General features: G+C 40.9%; 2 protein-coding genes across 2 annotated transcripts in view; both read right to left on the reverse strand.

Annotated features, from left to right (window-relative positions):
* kat14 (lysine acetyltransferase 14) overlaps nucleotides 1–4094 on the reverse strand; it is a 48022-nt gene extending 43928 nt beyond the window's left edge. Inside the window, exon 1 of the mRNA XM_043696335.2 lies at nucleotides 3626–4094. Coding sequence (XP_043552270.2) covers nucleotides 3626–3893 — 268 coding nt within the window. The 5' untranslated portion in view covers nucleotides 3894–4094. The remainder of the gene's footprint in view (nucleotides 1–3625) is intronic.
* An 11-nt stretch (nucleotides 4095–4105) lies between these two features.
* Nucleotides 4106–17013, reverse strand: pet117 (PET117 cytochrome c oxidase chaperone). The gene is made up of 2 exons (XM_043696337.2): nucleotides 16858–17013; nucleotides 4106–4252 (listed from the first exon to the last, which is right to left on the reverse strand). The coding sequence occupies exons 1-2, from the start codon at nucleotides 16951–16953 to the stop codon at nucleotides 4106–4108; spliced, it is 243 nt and encodes an 80-aa protein (XP_043552272.1). The 5' UTR covers nucleotides 16954–17013.

Consider the following 17013-nt stretch of genomic DNA (forward strand, 5'->3'; position numbering starts at 1 on the left):
ATGACTTGGAGGAAGAGATAAAAAGTAATACATCTATGTTTATTGCTGGTATGCAGCTAGGAGAGAATGCAAGTTGTGAAGAGGACAAACAGACTGAAAAAGAACATGCATATAGGTTAAGTGAGTGGAGTACAAGGTGGTAGGTGGAGTATGGTGAAGTATGAGGTTATTTACTTTGGTCTGAAAAGAAGATTTATAACTTTAAACATCTTGTAAAGATAGTCAATATCAATGTTCAGAGAGACTCGGACATACTTGTATAATGAACACAAAAAGCGTGTAGAAACAGCAAACAGCTAGGAAAGCAACTGGCATGTTGGCCTTTCTGACAAGGAGTTGGCATAGAAGAATAAAGTCATCCTGCTACAACTGCACAAGGCTTGGGTGAGGGTGTCGTATGCCTACTTTGCTTGTGCCTCAATTCACGTCATCTGATGCAAATTGTTCTTGATCCTGTGCCACCTGTTCAGAAGCTTCTCCACATTCTCATCAAATGAAGAATAAGGATCAATGATATGAAATTCCACAAGGCCTCCCTCTCTGCAGGGCTCGAGATTGTGCAGAGTACAGTGAACTACCATGGCACAAGACACCAGCACTAGAATATGCTGAAGGCCTCCACAGCCATCTTCAGTAACTCAACGGCCTACATGTCACTTTAATGAGCAAGGAGAAAGTGCCATATTTCTCTGCTGTTGCAATGAGTGCTCCTCACAGGCATGGGCACCATATCCTCAAAGAACAGCGCTTATGCTGATTCACTTTCAACAGTTGCAGAATTGCACACAGATGGCATGGAAGCTCTCCTTGTTCACAGAGGCCACTGACTGAGCACTGGGAAACTTCACAATCATGTGTGCAGTCAATACCACCTCGGTGAATCCAGCCATAGTCCCCAAAGTCCCCTTTACAAATGTGACACTGCTCCAGAGTATCACTTGCAGAATATACTGTATATACTCAAATAATAGTCAATCTCATGTAAACGTTAACCCCCTATTTTTAACCAAAAACATCTGGAGTTTTCTATTTATCTCATGTAAAAGTCGGCCCTAGTTCTTCACATCAGATAACAGATCAACATTTGTGAGCCAGTCTGCCAGCCATCCAGTGTGCCAGCTGTCGCACTCTGCTCCTGGAATCCATTCTGCCGGCCGTCGCACTCCGCTCCGGGTTTCCAGAATTATTGTAATTTGTTATGTTTTCTTTTAATTATTTAGAGATTAATTGGGCTTTTGCTAATGATACAGTATGAATTGTGACAGCCATGAATTCCAGCCTTTCATAAGTAGAATCCATGTAATAGTTGACTCTGTAAATTTAACTTTAAAGTAAAAAAATATTTGACTAAATATGGTATATCCTGCCTCGCTGACACCTTTGTATGACCCCTTCGCAATAGTGATGGGCACTCGTGTAGGCTCTTACTGCCAGCTAGAAATGGTCATTGTTCACAACCCTTCCCCTTCCAGCACATTTTGCCTTTTAGATAATTAGTAGAGGCAACACTGATGTCCCACCTTACTGCTATGATTTCTAGCTGGTCAGGTTTTGAAGATATGTTAATCTCATGCACTGCTCAAAAATACAAACTGCATCATAAAATTCAAGTCAGTTACATTCAAACTTATGTTGATTACTTTCTATCAAGCTCAACTGATATCCCATGTCACAGCACAATGTTCAGCCATCTTTCCCACTGCTTGTAAATTCCCTACAAGGAATTCCTCCCCATATGCTCCACTGTGCCTCATACCCCACTTACAAACCCTGTAAAATTTCAGCTTGTCAGTAATCATCCTCTTCCTATGCTTATAACATTATCCACAACATATAAAATTAGTACTGAGTGGACAATTACATGAATCTTTCTTCCCTGAACTGCTCTCCCAACTTTCCCCTTATACAAAATAAGCTGATCTCCACTCATTATACATTTATACACAGCCCATTCCCAAGCTAGATTGATAACTGGGAGAAGCACAAAATGAATAAGAGTTAAGGAATACAAGGAAACTCTGATGTAGATTACTTACAGTGTGGAAACAGGCCCTTCGACCCAACAAGTCCACACCGACCCGCCGAAGCGCAACCCACCCAGACATTTACCCCTTCACCTAACACTACGGGCTATTTAGCATGGCCAATTCACCTAACCTGCACCTTTTTGGACTATGGGAGGAAACCAGAGGAAACCCATGCAGACACGGGGAGAATGTGCAAACTCCACTTGGTTCATTCCTATTTTCATCCCCAAACTTTGGTAATACAGAAATAACACTTACACAAACCAAGAAGCTAGTGGACTGGCAGAAATAGGTTCCTGAACCTTATTGACAAATTAAGGGTGATCTGGAAGCACCTAATGCACCTCCACAGATAGTCCACTCCAGAAGAAAATTTATTTCAGGTCACCTGCAGCGGCCCTCAGGTACGTTCAATAAAAGGGTGATTGCTACGCTAAGTCATGTGGACATTACTGCTCTTCCAGAGAAAGTTATTTCTTACAAAGTATAAATTTAAACATATTTAGATGAAGATCACAGCAGTCTGTGAAGAAGCCAAACAGGGAAGGTTGCCTGATTCAGAGGTAACTAATTTTTATATAGATGATCTTCAAAAGGCAGTATACTCTTAATTAACCGATTCTGGGAGTCTTAGACTTCCAACCAATCTGCCTAATATATGAAACCCATGAATTTAGAAGTGTGCTAACAAATGCAGGTTCTCATTCATACGGATTTGTTTTGCACACTTTTTAAACCTTTTAAGAACCAGTGCAAAACATACAATTTCAAAGAAATTAAAATGGCTACAATGTCTCTCACATATCTGGGAAATCTGGATTTTTATGATAAATTTTCAAAGGTGGTTGTAACCTTTTATCATTTTAGTAAACCTTGTAGCATTTTAGGCCCATGCAGAATCCTACTGCAATTCTGGTAATCATTTATTAGGTTTGGCAGCATTTGTGGAGAGAGGAACACATTTAACTTTAAAGTCTATTATGACTAGGAGAAAGTGAGGACTGAAGATGCTGGAGATCAGAGCTGAAAAATGTGTTGCTGGAAAAGCGCAGCAGGTCAGGCAGCATCCAAGGAGCAGGAGAATCGACGTTTCGGGCATAAGCCCTTCTTCCTGAAGAAGGGCTTATGCCCGAAACGTCTATTCTCCTGCTCCTTGGATGCTGCCTGACCTGCTGCACTTTTCCAGCAACACATTTTTCAGTCTATTAAGACTCCTTCCCAGAGGAAGCCAGACCTACTGAGTTTCACCAACATTTTGTCTTTTAATTTAGGATCTCCAGTATTTTGGTCTTCTATTGACAATCAAAACTGGAGGCTAATACTGCATCTAATCCACAAATAGATTTATTTTGTCTTTTGGTGTTACTTATGGATATGATTAAATTTTCATAATCCTATTTTTTAAAAAGTGCATTTTGAATGTACAAAACACATTACCATAAGCAGTTCTAATGCCTTTCATTTTTTACTGAATTCTACCACATAAGATCAATTTTCCACTGTAATTTTGAGAAAAGTTTTGGACATTAAAGCAATTCCATTATTTTAGTCTAACAAAAAGTACCACTGTTTCACTATTTCAGGAGTAAAATACATACTTGCAGGTATCCATTTCTGGCATTTGTCACAGTAATACGACATCTCTTCCATCCAGGATGCTTCCCCTTCATCACCTAACTCACTGTTCAAAGAATCTCCACTGTGATCGTGGGACAGATCTACCGAAGCCTGATCTTCTGACTCAACTATTAGTAAGGTTTCCCCTTCAACTTCTCCTTCCTCCAAGCCTTCAGAGGCAGTCATTCGTGCACATTCATCCTCCATTTGGCGAGCAGTTAAGCTTTTTGTCTCTTCATTATCATCCATTTTCCCAAACCCCTGGCAAAGCTTACACTAGAAAGAGTCAATGGCTAGAACATCACAGCAGTCACCCAAATAGCAGCTTTATTCTTTATAAGTTAAATAATACTAAGACGTGTTTTTCTAGAATTATGGTGGGTAAAAATATCTGTCATCTATAAAACATCCAAAGTCACCACTGCTCATTTAAAGAAATGAGGCAATTGCTTTTCAGACTGTTAAGAGCTTCCCGGTGTCAATGAACTTTGCTGACGTCGATCTGCTTCCAATTTCTTTGTCAGACTAATCTGTTCCTCCAAAATTCGAAGATTCTCCTTTTTGCGTGCCTGTCGTTCAAGGTCTCTGAAAACTCCTTCTCTCAACCTCTATGGAAAGAAAAAAAAGATTTAGCTTCTTTTAAAAACTCAGCTAGTGATCAACACAAAAGTTACATGAATTTGCGCAACATTACTGTGCAACTTTAAAGATGCACATCCTAATCATCCAAGTGACTGGAAGTTCAAACGCAGAAGCAAAAAAAAATGTGATTTTCCAATTGAAGTCCTGAATAAGAGCTGAGATAGTTTAACCAATTGAAATGTTGCCAAATACAAGACCTATATCATGTTTCGTGTTAACCTGTGTGTGGAGGTTTATCAAAAGCTGATCCTAAAGAACACCATCTCAATCAAATCACATCAGCCTTTAAAATGTGAGATTCTAGATTCAAGTACTAAATATTCCTCAAGCGTCCATTCGTCTTCCAAAAATGCAGTAAGTATAATAAGTAGTTGAACTGCTTATCAGTTTAACTTTCTAGCAGTTACAGCAGGAGTCCATCTAGAGTTATTAATTTTTAAACTAAAATGATGGAGCAGGTACTTCACTGGGCCACGTCTGTAATGTTAATCTTAGAAAAGAACCAACTCCATAGGTCTACTAATAATATTAGAAGAGTATTAAACATGGCCCAGGTATGCCAGCAAGGGTCGATTCCGGGCTTGGTAGTCTCCCTGGATGCAGAGAAAACGTTTGGCCAGGTGGAGTGGCTGTACCTCTTATGTACTGGAGGAGTTTGGTCTTCGAGGGTCTTTTTGCCAGGTGGGTGGCAGCGGTTCTCACTAATGGTATAAGGTCGGATAATTTTAGTATCAGCAGAGGCAGCCAACAAGGGGTGCCCTCTCTCGCTGCTATTATTTACATTGGTGATTGAGCCGCTCGCCGACGCCATCCAGAGGAACCCCAACATAATTGCTCCGGAGGTAGGGTTAGGGAGGCATATGATCATCCTGACGCAGATGACGTTCTTCTCTTTTTAACTGATCTTATGACATTTGTGCCCCATTTAATAGAAGGGATTAATCTATTTGGTTTGTTTTCGGGGTATAAAATTAACTTTATGAAGTCAGAGGCTATGACTGTGGGGGGGGGCTTTACTAGAATATACAATCTTGGGAATGGAACCAGTTTCCCTTTCAGGTGGTCATAGAGTGGTCACAGGTAAGTTTCTTGTATGCAGACATTTTTATCACCCCAGCCTTTGATCAATTATATAAAGCTAATTTTGTGCAGTTGCTACAAAAGATAAGGCAGGACCTTCGGCACTTCCGATATCTTGGTTGAGTAGAATAGCTCTGGTCAAAATGAATATTCTTCTTCACATCTTATATCCCATGCGAATGCTCCCTTTGATGCTGCCTAGGCAAGCACTACGGAGGCTTGACAGTTGGCTTGGATCTTTTATCTGGCATCATAGGCGGCCTCTTATTAAGCTGGCCAAACTGCAGCTTCCGCATGGGAATGGGAAGTTTGAAATTCCTGGATTTTAAGAAATGTCAATCGAGTTCCTTACTATCCGATGTGACTGACTGGGCTTGCCAGGCTCTGTGGTCAATCTGACTGGACATAGAAATCTCCCAGGCAAAATGCCCCTCATCTATTTACTGTTATGGACCATTGTATAAACCCAATTGTTCTTAACACGGTTAAAGCATGGACAATGATACGATAAGGTGAGGGCAACTAACAAAAACTTCCCCTTTCACTCCCATAGTAGGAATGTTAGGATTCCATCTGGGGCTGATGGACTCTGGCTTTAAGCTCTGGCAGTTTAGAGGAGTCTCTTGTTTGGGAAATTTATTTGATAGGGAGGTCATAATGTCTTTCAAGCAGCTGAGTCAGAAATATGAGTTATCTAGGAGGAACCTTTTTCGTTACTAACAGGTTAGGCACTTTATACAGAAAAAGATTACATTGATGGTTAGTCCCTATAAGTCTGATATGGAGAGGAGAGTGCTTCAGTCTACAGGCGCTCTCTCCATCAGCACCCTCTATCACTTGTTAAGAGGCAATGTTTCAAAGGATACTGAGCAGCTATGTGGAATCTGGACTCAAGAATGGGGGTAGAAATCTCATCAGAGGGATGGGAGGATATTTGGTAGAACATAAGAAAGATTTTGATTTGTAACGGGATGCAGGCTATGCAATTGAAGGAACTCCACAGGGCTCATTTGGCACAGGGGCAGCTTGTAAAATTTAAGACTGCAGCGACCCAATGTGCCCCAAATGTAAAACAGATGTTGGTATTCTTACTCATTGTTTGTGATCATGCCAAAAGCTTCATAGGTATTGGGGTACCACCGCGAGTGTTTTGGAAGAGGTTACTGAGGTTAAGGTGGATCCAGTGTCCCTCCTTTTGGGCTTGCCAAATCTCCCTTCTTTGGACACATGAGAAGAAACTGTTTAATATTATTTCATTCTGTGAGAGGGAGAAACATTCTAATGAGCTGGGTGTCAGAGAATCCTCCAGAACTCCCGGGATGGTGTAGATTAGTCATGGAGCACATCCCCCGGGATTTCCTTACAAGTATGGTGCTCCAGAATATGGAACTGTTTGACAGAACATGGCGGCCCTTTCTGAATTATATAGATGCAGACTTGTCGGCTATATTGGTCAGGGACTTTGTGTAGTCATGAGGACTATGTCTGGTGGTCGGGGGGGCCCTGTGAGGAAGAATCCCAAATAAATACGGGTTTGCCTACTGATGCTCCCGGTGGTGGGGAGCTTTGGTGGGATTGCGCTGAGTGTAGTAACTTAACTGAATGTAATTTAATTTACATTGGTTTAACTTGGTTTAATTTAGCTTTTTTTAGTTATTTATTGAATTGTAGTTTTTGTAGGTTTTTTTCCCTCTCACCTCAGTGGTTTGTGGAGTAGAGTAGTAGTTTGGTTACTGTTACTGTCGTTATACTATAATGTTGTTTTACTATTTTGTAGTGATTTTGTAATTTTGTAAAAATATTTACAGAAAAACAAAAGAACCAACTCCTCTGTTGCATCTTTTCAATGGCAGTCAGGAATCCACAATCCACTAAGTATAGGGGTTGGGAGGTCATAATGCAACTGTAAAAGACCTTGGTTAGGCCACTACTGGAATACCGCCTGAAATTCTGGTCTCACTCCTATAGGAAGGATGTTGTGAAACTTGAAAGGGCTCAGAAAAGATCTACAAAGATATTGCCAAGGTTGAAGGGTTTGAGCTATAGGGAGAAGCTGAGTAAATCAGGGCTATTTTCCCTGGAGCATCGGAGACTAAGGGGTGACCTTATGGAGGTTTGTAAAATCATGACAAGCACGGATAGAGTAAATAGACAAGGTCTTTTCCCAGGAGTAAGGAAATCCAAAACTAGAGGGCATAGGTTTAGGGGGAGAGGGGAAAGATTTAAAAGGAACCTAAAAGACACTTTTTTCACACAAAGGGTTGCTCTTGTATGGAATGAGCTGACAGAAGAAGTGATGGAGGCTTGGTACAATGACAACATTTGAAAGGCATCTAGATGGGTATATGAATAGGAAGGGTTTAGAGGGATATGTGTCAAATGCTGGCAAACAGGACTAGATTTATTTAGGATATCTGGTCGGCATGGATGAATTGGACTGAAGGGTCTGTTTCTGTGCTCTGACTCTATGTGTGTTGAGCCACATGTATATTAAAGTTTCACATTCCTGAAAGTGCCAACAAGAAACAGAATGTGATGGTGCAAGAGTGTAACATCAGGTACAGTATTAACCAGACAAGTAGTACAAACCCAGTGTTAGAACTCTTGGCACATTCTATAATGATCTTAGCTGGTTTACTTTCCACTGATCATTCTTGCTTTTTCCATAAACAAGGCCCCCTTGATCGAAAAACAGTCTACATCTCAATATCAAGCATCACTAGCAACAGAACTCCTCAGTTAGTATGTTGGGTGCACTTTTTAGCCAAGTAATGATTATTACAAAGTCAATTTTGGAACTTCTTTAACATAAGTTTCTAGCTTTCCTTGTGAGGTATTATCTAAGCTGAGATGCTGCCTGTTTCTCTCTCCCATTCCCTATCTTACAGCAAAGAAAAAGGACCAACCACTCAGAGGTAACAAAGTTATCTGAGCCAGACAACTAAAGAGAATAGATTGGATATAACACAGAAAAAAATGAAACATCACACCACCATGGAGAGAAAGGATTATGAATTATCAACAGGAGGAAAGAGAAAATTGATGAAGACAAAACTGAACGATGGAGTCCAGAGCAAGCAGCTACATTGACGGAAACTTTAAAGCATTAATGGCTGCTAGAATGACCGGAAGAGAAGGAAGGGAGGTAAAAGTTAGAAGATTGAGAGGGAAGACAAGATAAGATGTCAGAAAGAGCAGTAGAATGGGGTATAATGGAAGAGACAATGTTGTGACAAGAAAGAAAGGAAAGGAGAGGTGCCATGACTGCTGATTTTTAGGATTCTAAAGGAACTGCCAAAGTCTGATGAGGAAAGGGCAACAACATATCGTTAATATTGCAACTTTTATGACATCTAATTTTACAACTCTGACATCAAAGCACCTTTCACAATTTAACATTAAGCAGCACAGCTGAGCAGGCTTGACTGCACAATGAAACCCAAAATAACCAAAAGGTTTCGTTAAACGATAGGTAATATAGGCAAGTTGTAGATGTTTGTTCACACACAAAACTCCAATCAAAAAGGTGTTAGCCATTAGATAGAAAGAAATGTAAAAGAGTGAAGGGAAGAACCTTTCAAAGCAGGAAAATGTCATTTCAGACTGTAATTTGATTCTACTCCAAGGAACATACAAGATTATAGAGAGTTTATTTTAAATAAAAAAAGAAATATACTAGAGCAGTACTACATTTTGTTGCCAACGCAATTCATTACTGGAAGTTCCAATACAACCATAATAGTAATATGAAAAACCGTGCCAAGAAACTCTTGCTTCAAAAATTATACACAATGTATCAGAAAGCAAAATCATTTGCAATTTTTTTATATCAGAGGGTTATCCAGTGTATTAGGAGAAAGTGAGAACTGCAGATGCTGGAGACCAGAGTTGAAAAATGTGGTGCTGGAAAAACACAGCAGGCCAGGCAGCATCCGAGGAGCAGGAGAATTGACGTTTCAGGCTAAGCCCTTGATTCCTGAAGACGGGCTTATGCCCGAAACGCCGATTCTCCTGCTCCTCGGATGATGCCTGGCCTGCTGTGGTTTTCTAGCACCTCATTTTTCAATAGCCAGTGTATTACTCCATTAACTTGTTAATCAATACCATGGGACACAAAGATAGCATGCAAACAACTTGATGGTGCATGCACAATCTGTCACAACTATCTGCAACATTATGCCAGGATGGAGGTCACAGGAATGCAGTTAAGGAACATGAAGGTGACTCTGGGATAATCTTGACCAAAGTGGCCAAGCACTGACTTTCACTAATGAAGTCTCTCAACATGTACATATGACAACAGCACTCACAAATTGGCAATGCCAAACATGTTCAGCTCAGGAGTTTTAAAAGAGTCTATCCTGCAGACAATGATTCTTGTATTGATAATTATGCAGCAGAATCACAAGATTATATATTCATTTTAGCAACAGGTCATTTTAATGAAAGTATCCTAATTTATCTGGAAAAAATGGCGAAGACCAAAACAATACAAGATCACAAGTCATCCTTCACTGGAATCAATTTTTCTCATCATGCAATGGCTTCAAAGGGAAAAATCCATATTGAACAGTACAATAGTAGAAGAAACTCTGGACTATGCCAGCCCTCTTACACCAATAAAAAAGGAGGAACTGTTGCCAAAGTTAGTCAAGAAATCCATTTTTATACACTGGATCATAACATAATGTTGACAGAAACTGCAATGTTACAGGTAATCAATCAGCTGTTAGTTAAAAGCTATTGAGCTAACTAAAAGCAAATGCTTACATTTGAGGCTAATTTTATTTGGGCTTTGACAATGCAACATTTAAAAATTCTGTGATTTTTGAGAAGATTTGTAGCTCAGGTTGAGGTTCGGGTTGTAAGTTTGCTTGCTGTGCTGGAAGGTTTGTTTACAGATGTTTCGTCACCATATTAGGTAACATCGTCAGTGAGCCTCCAGTGAAGCACTGATGTTATGTCCTGCTTTCTATTTGTGTCTTGGTCTCTTAAGCTGGATGATATTTCCAGTTCTTTTTCTCAGAGATTGGTAATTGGGGTCCAAATTTGTGTGTTTCTTGATGGAGTTCCAGTTTGAATGTCAGGTCTCGAGGAATTCCTGTGTGTCTCTCTGTTTAGCCTATCCTAGGATGGATGTGTTGTCCCAATCAAAGTGGTGTCCTTCTTCGTCTGTATGGAAGGATACTAGTGATAGTGGGTCATGCCTTTTGGTGGCTAGTTGATGTTTGTGTATCCTGGTGTCTGCCTGTCTGTCCAATGTAGTGTGTGTTACAGTTCTTGCATGGTATTGTGTAAATGACATTTGTTTTGCTGGTTTGTTTTGTATAAGATTCTTTAGTTCATCAGCCGCTGTTTAAATGTGTTGGTAGCCCCATTTACCAACCTCTGAGAAAAAGAACCGGAAATGATATCACCCACCTTAAGAGACGAGACACAAACAGAAAGTGGGACACAACACCAGCATTTCATCAAAGGCTCACTGATGATGTAATCAAGCATGGTGACGAAAACAAACCTTCCAGCTCAGCGAGCAAACTTACAACCTGAATTTGAGAATTCTGTTTATGGAGCATTTGGTAGCATTCAAATTAGGATGGCCAAGAGTACTACCTATACAAGGGGAAAATAAAAGATGTACATGGAGTACTGAACTCACTTTCAAAGCCACATTTCACTCTTCAGCAATTGTCCTCCATTCCATTTTACTCTGTGTGGATCCCAACCTAAATTCCACCCTTACGATTTCACATTCACTCATGATTATGTCTTCAATATATTCAGTGTTGCACTGTTTTGCCTGCATCCAGAGATCCACATTCAATGGCACCACCATATGCACATTCTTGACCTCTCTTCAACAGTACTGATTGTTCCCATTCACCAGCAATCTGTTCTACAGGATGAACTTGTTTGCACATTTTCGTTAATTCTATCACTTCTTCCAAGTGTAAAGTTCTGCTATGGGGGCATATATTGATCTTAGCTATGCCTGCATTTCAATTGGTTATGTAGAACATTCTTTGTTCCAAAGCAAAAACAGAAATTGCTGGAGAAACTCAGCAGGTTTGGCAGAACTGAATGGTCACCAGACTTGAAACATTAACACTTTTTCTTCCCACAAATGCTGCCAGACCTACTGAGTTTCTCCAGCAAATTCTGTTTCTGTTTCAGATCTCCAGTATTCACAGTTCTTTGTTTTAATTCTACTGAATTCCCCTTCCTTACTTATTTAATAGTAACGACTGCATCAATGCCACTTGCTGGTCTTATCCTGAACCGGGAAATTTAATTTTTAATTTTTATATTTCTGTCACCCTCACATGATGAGTCTCCACTTCTTTCCTTCCCTTCCTTGACATCTCCACTTCTAGTGATAGCTATCGACTAATATACACACGTCGACTGACTCCCCTGACTACACTTCCTTTTTTCCTCAGCTGAGGATCTTATCATCAGCAATCATTCATTAGTGAGTATGACTGTCTACCAAAGAGTCTGTCACTGGGCATGGGCTCCGCGGGTCCGCATGTAGCTGATAGACCCAGGTTACGAGAGAGAGAGAGAGAGAGAGAGAGAGGAGAGAGAAAGCACACGAGAGAGAAAGAAACCGAGAGAGAGAGAGAGAGAGAGAGAGAGAGAGAGAGAGAGAGAGAGAGAGAGAGAGAGAGAGAGAGAGAGAGACTGCACCTGCATCGTTGTGCCTGTCACATCAAACGGCTTGCACAGGAACTCTGGCCAGCCGTGGGCATGTACGTCACTTGATGCTTAGGCTCTGCATCTCCTGCAGCTCTGTCCTCGAACCCCACCCCCATAAACCACAACAAAGATATAATTCCCGTCCTCACATTCCACTCCACTAATCTCCAAATCCAGCCGATTATCCTCCACCATTTTCACAAAGTTTAGCCAAACCCCATCACCAAAAATATATTTCCCTCCCCACCCAATTTGCATTCCGTAGGGACAATTCTCTCTATGACTGCCTTGTTAGGTCCAAACCCCTCACCAACCACATCTCCACATCTGGCACCTTCCCCTGCTGCTGTAAGAGGTGCAAAACCTGCACCCACACCTCCATTCAAGGTGCTGAAGGATCATTCCACATCTGGCAGAGATCTACTTGCAATACCATCGAACCTCATTTACTGCATCCATTGCTCTCGATGTAGTCTCCTCTACACTGGAGAGACTGAGCGCAAACTCACAGAGTGGTTCAGGGAACATCTCTGGTCTGTACGTATCAACCAACCCCATCTTCCTGCAGCCATCCATTTTAACTTCCCCTTCCACTATCCCCACGACATGTCCATTTTGAGCACTTTATCGGTCCAAAGGCAGCACTTAGATTGTGGAGATTCATCTTGTCCATGGATGTCAGCCCTAGAGGGAGCTTCCCAGGTAAAATTAATAGTCCAAGTTTTGGAGGATTTCTCTATCGATCTTAGTGACAGGACGATCTGGGACAGACTGGTAAAGGCTTTGCGTCTTCTTGAGTCTGAAACCAATTCTTTGATATGTTTCGACAAGGACATTAAAGGAGGCCTGAAGATTCTCTTCAACAAGAGCAGAAATGACATTGTCGTCCACATATTGAAGTCCGACAAGTGAAGTCAGTGACGTTCTGTCCTTGAATTTCAACCAGCTGATGTCTCCGCACAACAAAGATCATCCTGGGCTCCCAACTAGTTGCCATTAGACACAAAGAGTAGAAAAGCAGCAAACGTAGATGTGATTCCAGCAGAGCTTTTCAAACTTAAGAGGAGCAGAGGTTACCTGTCAGCTCCAAATGTTTTTGAAAATCCCAGACAAAGAAGAAATCACTGCTGATCTCAGGGATGCTACCATCATCACTGTCTTCATGAATATCCACACCACTGGGAAACTTGTTCTTGACAAGTAGAATGGTGATACATGCAGATGGAGAAAACGGTGAGGCAATGACACATCCTGCTTGACCTCAAAGGATTCTGTCATATTACCATTATTGAGGACTGTTGCCAACATCACAGTGTCGAAGAGACTGAGGATATTGATCAGATTCATTAGTTCTTGATTCAAACAGTTCACAAAAAAGCTCAACATTAAGTAGCTTCAAGAACCAAGCAGAACTTCTAACAATGCCTTCACCAACATTTCCAAAAGGTTAACTTAAATGGAGTGGAGGAAATCTGGAAAAAGCTGAAATTGGCCATCACCTCATGCTGCGAAGAGACCAGACGACACAAAGACTAGTTTGATGAAAATGTCCACATAATCCAAGATCTCATCAACAAGAAGGGGACGCCTCTCCATGCCTGGTATAACAACATCGCCACTGAGGCAAAGAGGACCTGATCAAGTGTATCCTAGGACATTGTGGAAAGTTAGGGAAGAAATTGTAGGGCCCCTAGCATAAATATTTGTATCATCTATAACCACGGGTGAGGTGCCAGAGGACTGGAGAGTGGCTAATGTTATTCCTTTATTTAAGAAAGGCTGTAAAGAGAAGCCTGGGATCTACAGACCTGTGAACCTAGCATCAGTGGTGGATAAGCTGTTGGAGGTGAATCGGAAAGAGAGACAGAGAGAGAGAGAGAGAAAGGCAGAGTTACAAAGTAGAATCAAAGAAACCAAGAACCAATGATGGATGCCAATCTATCCTACATTGGTTGACAGAGACCACAATCTTATTTGGAATAAGGCAAATTTTAATGGTTTGAGACAGGAACTTTCAAAGGTCGATTGGATCCCTTCGCAGATAACGGGATGACTGACAAATGGGAGACTTTCAAAAGTGTGTTAATGAGAGTTCATTTGGATTATGTTCCTGCTAGAATGAAGGGGAAGGCTAGTAAAAGTCAAGAACTACAAATGAATAAAGATATTCAGGTTCTAATCAAGAAGAAGAAAGAATCATATATTAGATATAAACAACTGAGATTAAGTGAATCACTTGATGAGTATGAAGAGTATAATGGCAGCTTTAAGAGGGAAATCAGGAGGGCAAAGAGGATATATGAGATAGCCTTGTCAGATAAGGTTACGGGGAAATAAATATTGATGTTTTGAAAACAGTTCACATTACAGAACAGGTCTTAAAAAACATAAATCTCTGGGACCTGATCAAGTGTATTCTAGGACATTGTGGGAAGTTAGGGAAGAAATTGTAGGGCCCCTAGCATAAATATTTGTATCATCTATAACCACAGGTGAGGTACCGAAGGACTGGAGAGTGGCCAATATTATTCCTTTATTTAAGAAAGGCTGTAAAGAGAAGCTTGGGAACTACAGACCTGTGAACCCAACATCAGTGGTGGATAAGCTGTTGGAGGTGAATCAGAGAGGGGGAGGGAGAGGGAGAGGGAGAGGGACTGCAAAGAGAACTGTTTCAAAATTGTCAACAAAAGCACAATTAGCTTATTAAAATCTAGGGAAGTTTGAAATCAATGAGGAGATGTCCTACTTGCAAATGAATGAATAATCTCTATCTTAAGGCTACATGGATGCAGGAGCTGCTCAAGGGGAAACTACAGCAGATTCTATTGTCTATTATTGTTCAATATAAATCTGATATAATACAAGGGATAGTATCTAACTCACTGTTTAAAATATTCCAACTTTGTGAATGTGATGAAAATGCATCAGCTGTGGATTTGCCAATCTCAAGAATGTCTTTCTTTTGGGCATGAATGGTAAGGGGACAGCCAGTTAGTGTAGAGATGAGGGATTACTTCTCAAAAGTAGTGAATCTATGGAATTATTTACCAAAAAGCTGTAGAGGCAGTGTCATTAAGTACAAATTTAAGGCTGAAATTGATCACTGGGGAAATCAAGGTTATAGGGAAATGGTAGGAACATGGCCATTAGGAGGGTCAGATCAGCCATGATCCAACTTCATCAATGGCTTACTCCTGTTCCTATTTCTTATGGTCTTATAATCAAGGTCAAGGTAGATGGATTTTTAATCAAGAAATGAATTAAGGGTTGTAGGCTTAAAAAAAACAGGAAAATGGAGTTGAAGAATATCAGATCAGCCACGTTCTTACTGAATGATGAGCAGGCTCAATGGGCTGAAACGTTCCACTTCTGTTACTACATCTTAGTCTTATATATGTAGAAGTTATTTTGAAATAAACTTTTATTTACTTATGCCTGTTGTTTTATGTCAATTTATTTCCTGTAGATTATAGGAAATAAATCATAACATGTGCAAAGATTTAAAGTTTAATGGGGTTTTGATAATTATGTAGGATATTGATAAATTCTTCTAATTCTGCTTTGAAGAAAGCTCAAGTACATCAAGAAAAGAGAATACTTAATGTCACCACATGACTGCACCGAACAAAGGAACTGTTGAGAATGAAAAAGTATTCCCTGAAATTTGAAAGAAGCCATAAAAGTGTCCTATGCCAAATGATTAGAGAATTGCTGGTGTTGCATCATTATTTAAAAGATAATAATTTAAATAATAAAAATAAAGTCAGCAACAATAATTCAGAAAAAAACTAAATTACACAAGTTACATAAAGTAAAGACACAACAAAAATTTATTAAAGGCAAAAATCAGGTAAACTAACCTGTTTTTGGTGAAGTTATAGAAAGTTCATGAGGGTAATTGAGGGTACAAAAGACTTCAAAATACATTTAATTGGAGTGTCACACAATGAGCTTGTTAGTAAAGTCAATAATGAATTACAAGAACAACAACATATACGCAACATTCGCTAGGTGACAACAAACAGAGTACTGCTGTAGATAATTTAAAACACTTGTTCATGTGTGTTTTAGATTAGAGCACTGAGTGTAATGGGGTTCCCCAGTGATTGGATACCGTTTGTTTATATATTTTAATGACCATGAATTGGGGGCACAGAATAGAGTTTCAAAATTTGCAGATTTACTCAAGGTACGTTCTTTAAAGAGAAAAAAAAATGTTCTCTGACAAGGTACCAAGAGAACACTAATTTAAAGGAGCTGGTAACAGAACCAAAGGCAACTTTAGGGTCTTGTGGGGGCCGATCAAATGCGGTTTTCAAAAGAGCATCCGAATGATAACAAAGGGGAAAAGGGACGGGGAAGCGTAAATAGGTATTTTTTTTCCGGGTGTGATGGACTTTAATATAAAACGGTAATATTGTGTGTGCTGGTGGTTGTTTGTGGTACGCAGGCGTACACGCGGTGCTGGCAGTTGCTGCAGTCCAGGCCTGATGGAGACGGGAGGCCCAGAGCCGCTGGCGAAAGGCGCCAGGAGACAACGCGGGGCCACACGCGCCATCCCCTTCACACCGTCACGTGCTCCAACCGTCGCCTCACGAGCCGGTGGGGTTTCGGCTCAAAATCCCGCTGCGAACGAAGCGCCCTCCCACACCTCAAAGCCCGCATCCTGAAGGGGGTTGGGGGTGTCCACGACTGGGATCAAACTTCAAGCTCCAGTCCGAGGCTGCGTCTGGCCTCGAACCCCTCGCCCCGCTCTCATTTTAGCGGCTCGAATGCCGTTTGAAATACCCACCTCCCTGTCCAGATGCTGCTTAAAATGGACCCCGGCCACCGTCCCTACTGTCAGCACCACGGAAACACCGAAAACCGCCTTAGACACTGTCGACATTCTGCGGCCTGGAAATCCCGGCCCGTCACCATGGAGACCGAGACCCCATCAGCCGAACGC

Source organism: Chiloscyllium plagiosum, unplaced genomic scaffold, assembly GCF_037043375.1.
Source record: "Chiloscyllium plagiosum isolate Xiang-an unplaced genomic scaffold, Cpla_swu_hap1 HiC_scaffold_10, whole genome shotgun sequence".
In the NCBI taxonomy this organism is placed as follows: Eukaryota; Metazoa; Chordata; class Chondrichthyes; order Orectolobiformes; family Hemiscylliidae; genus Chiloscyllium; species Chiloscyllium plagiosum.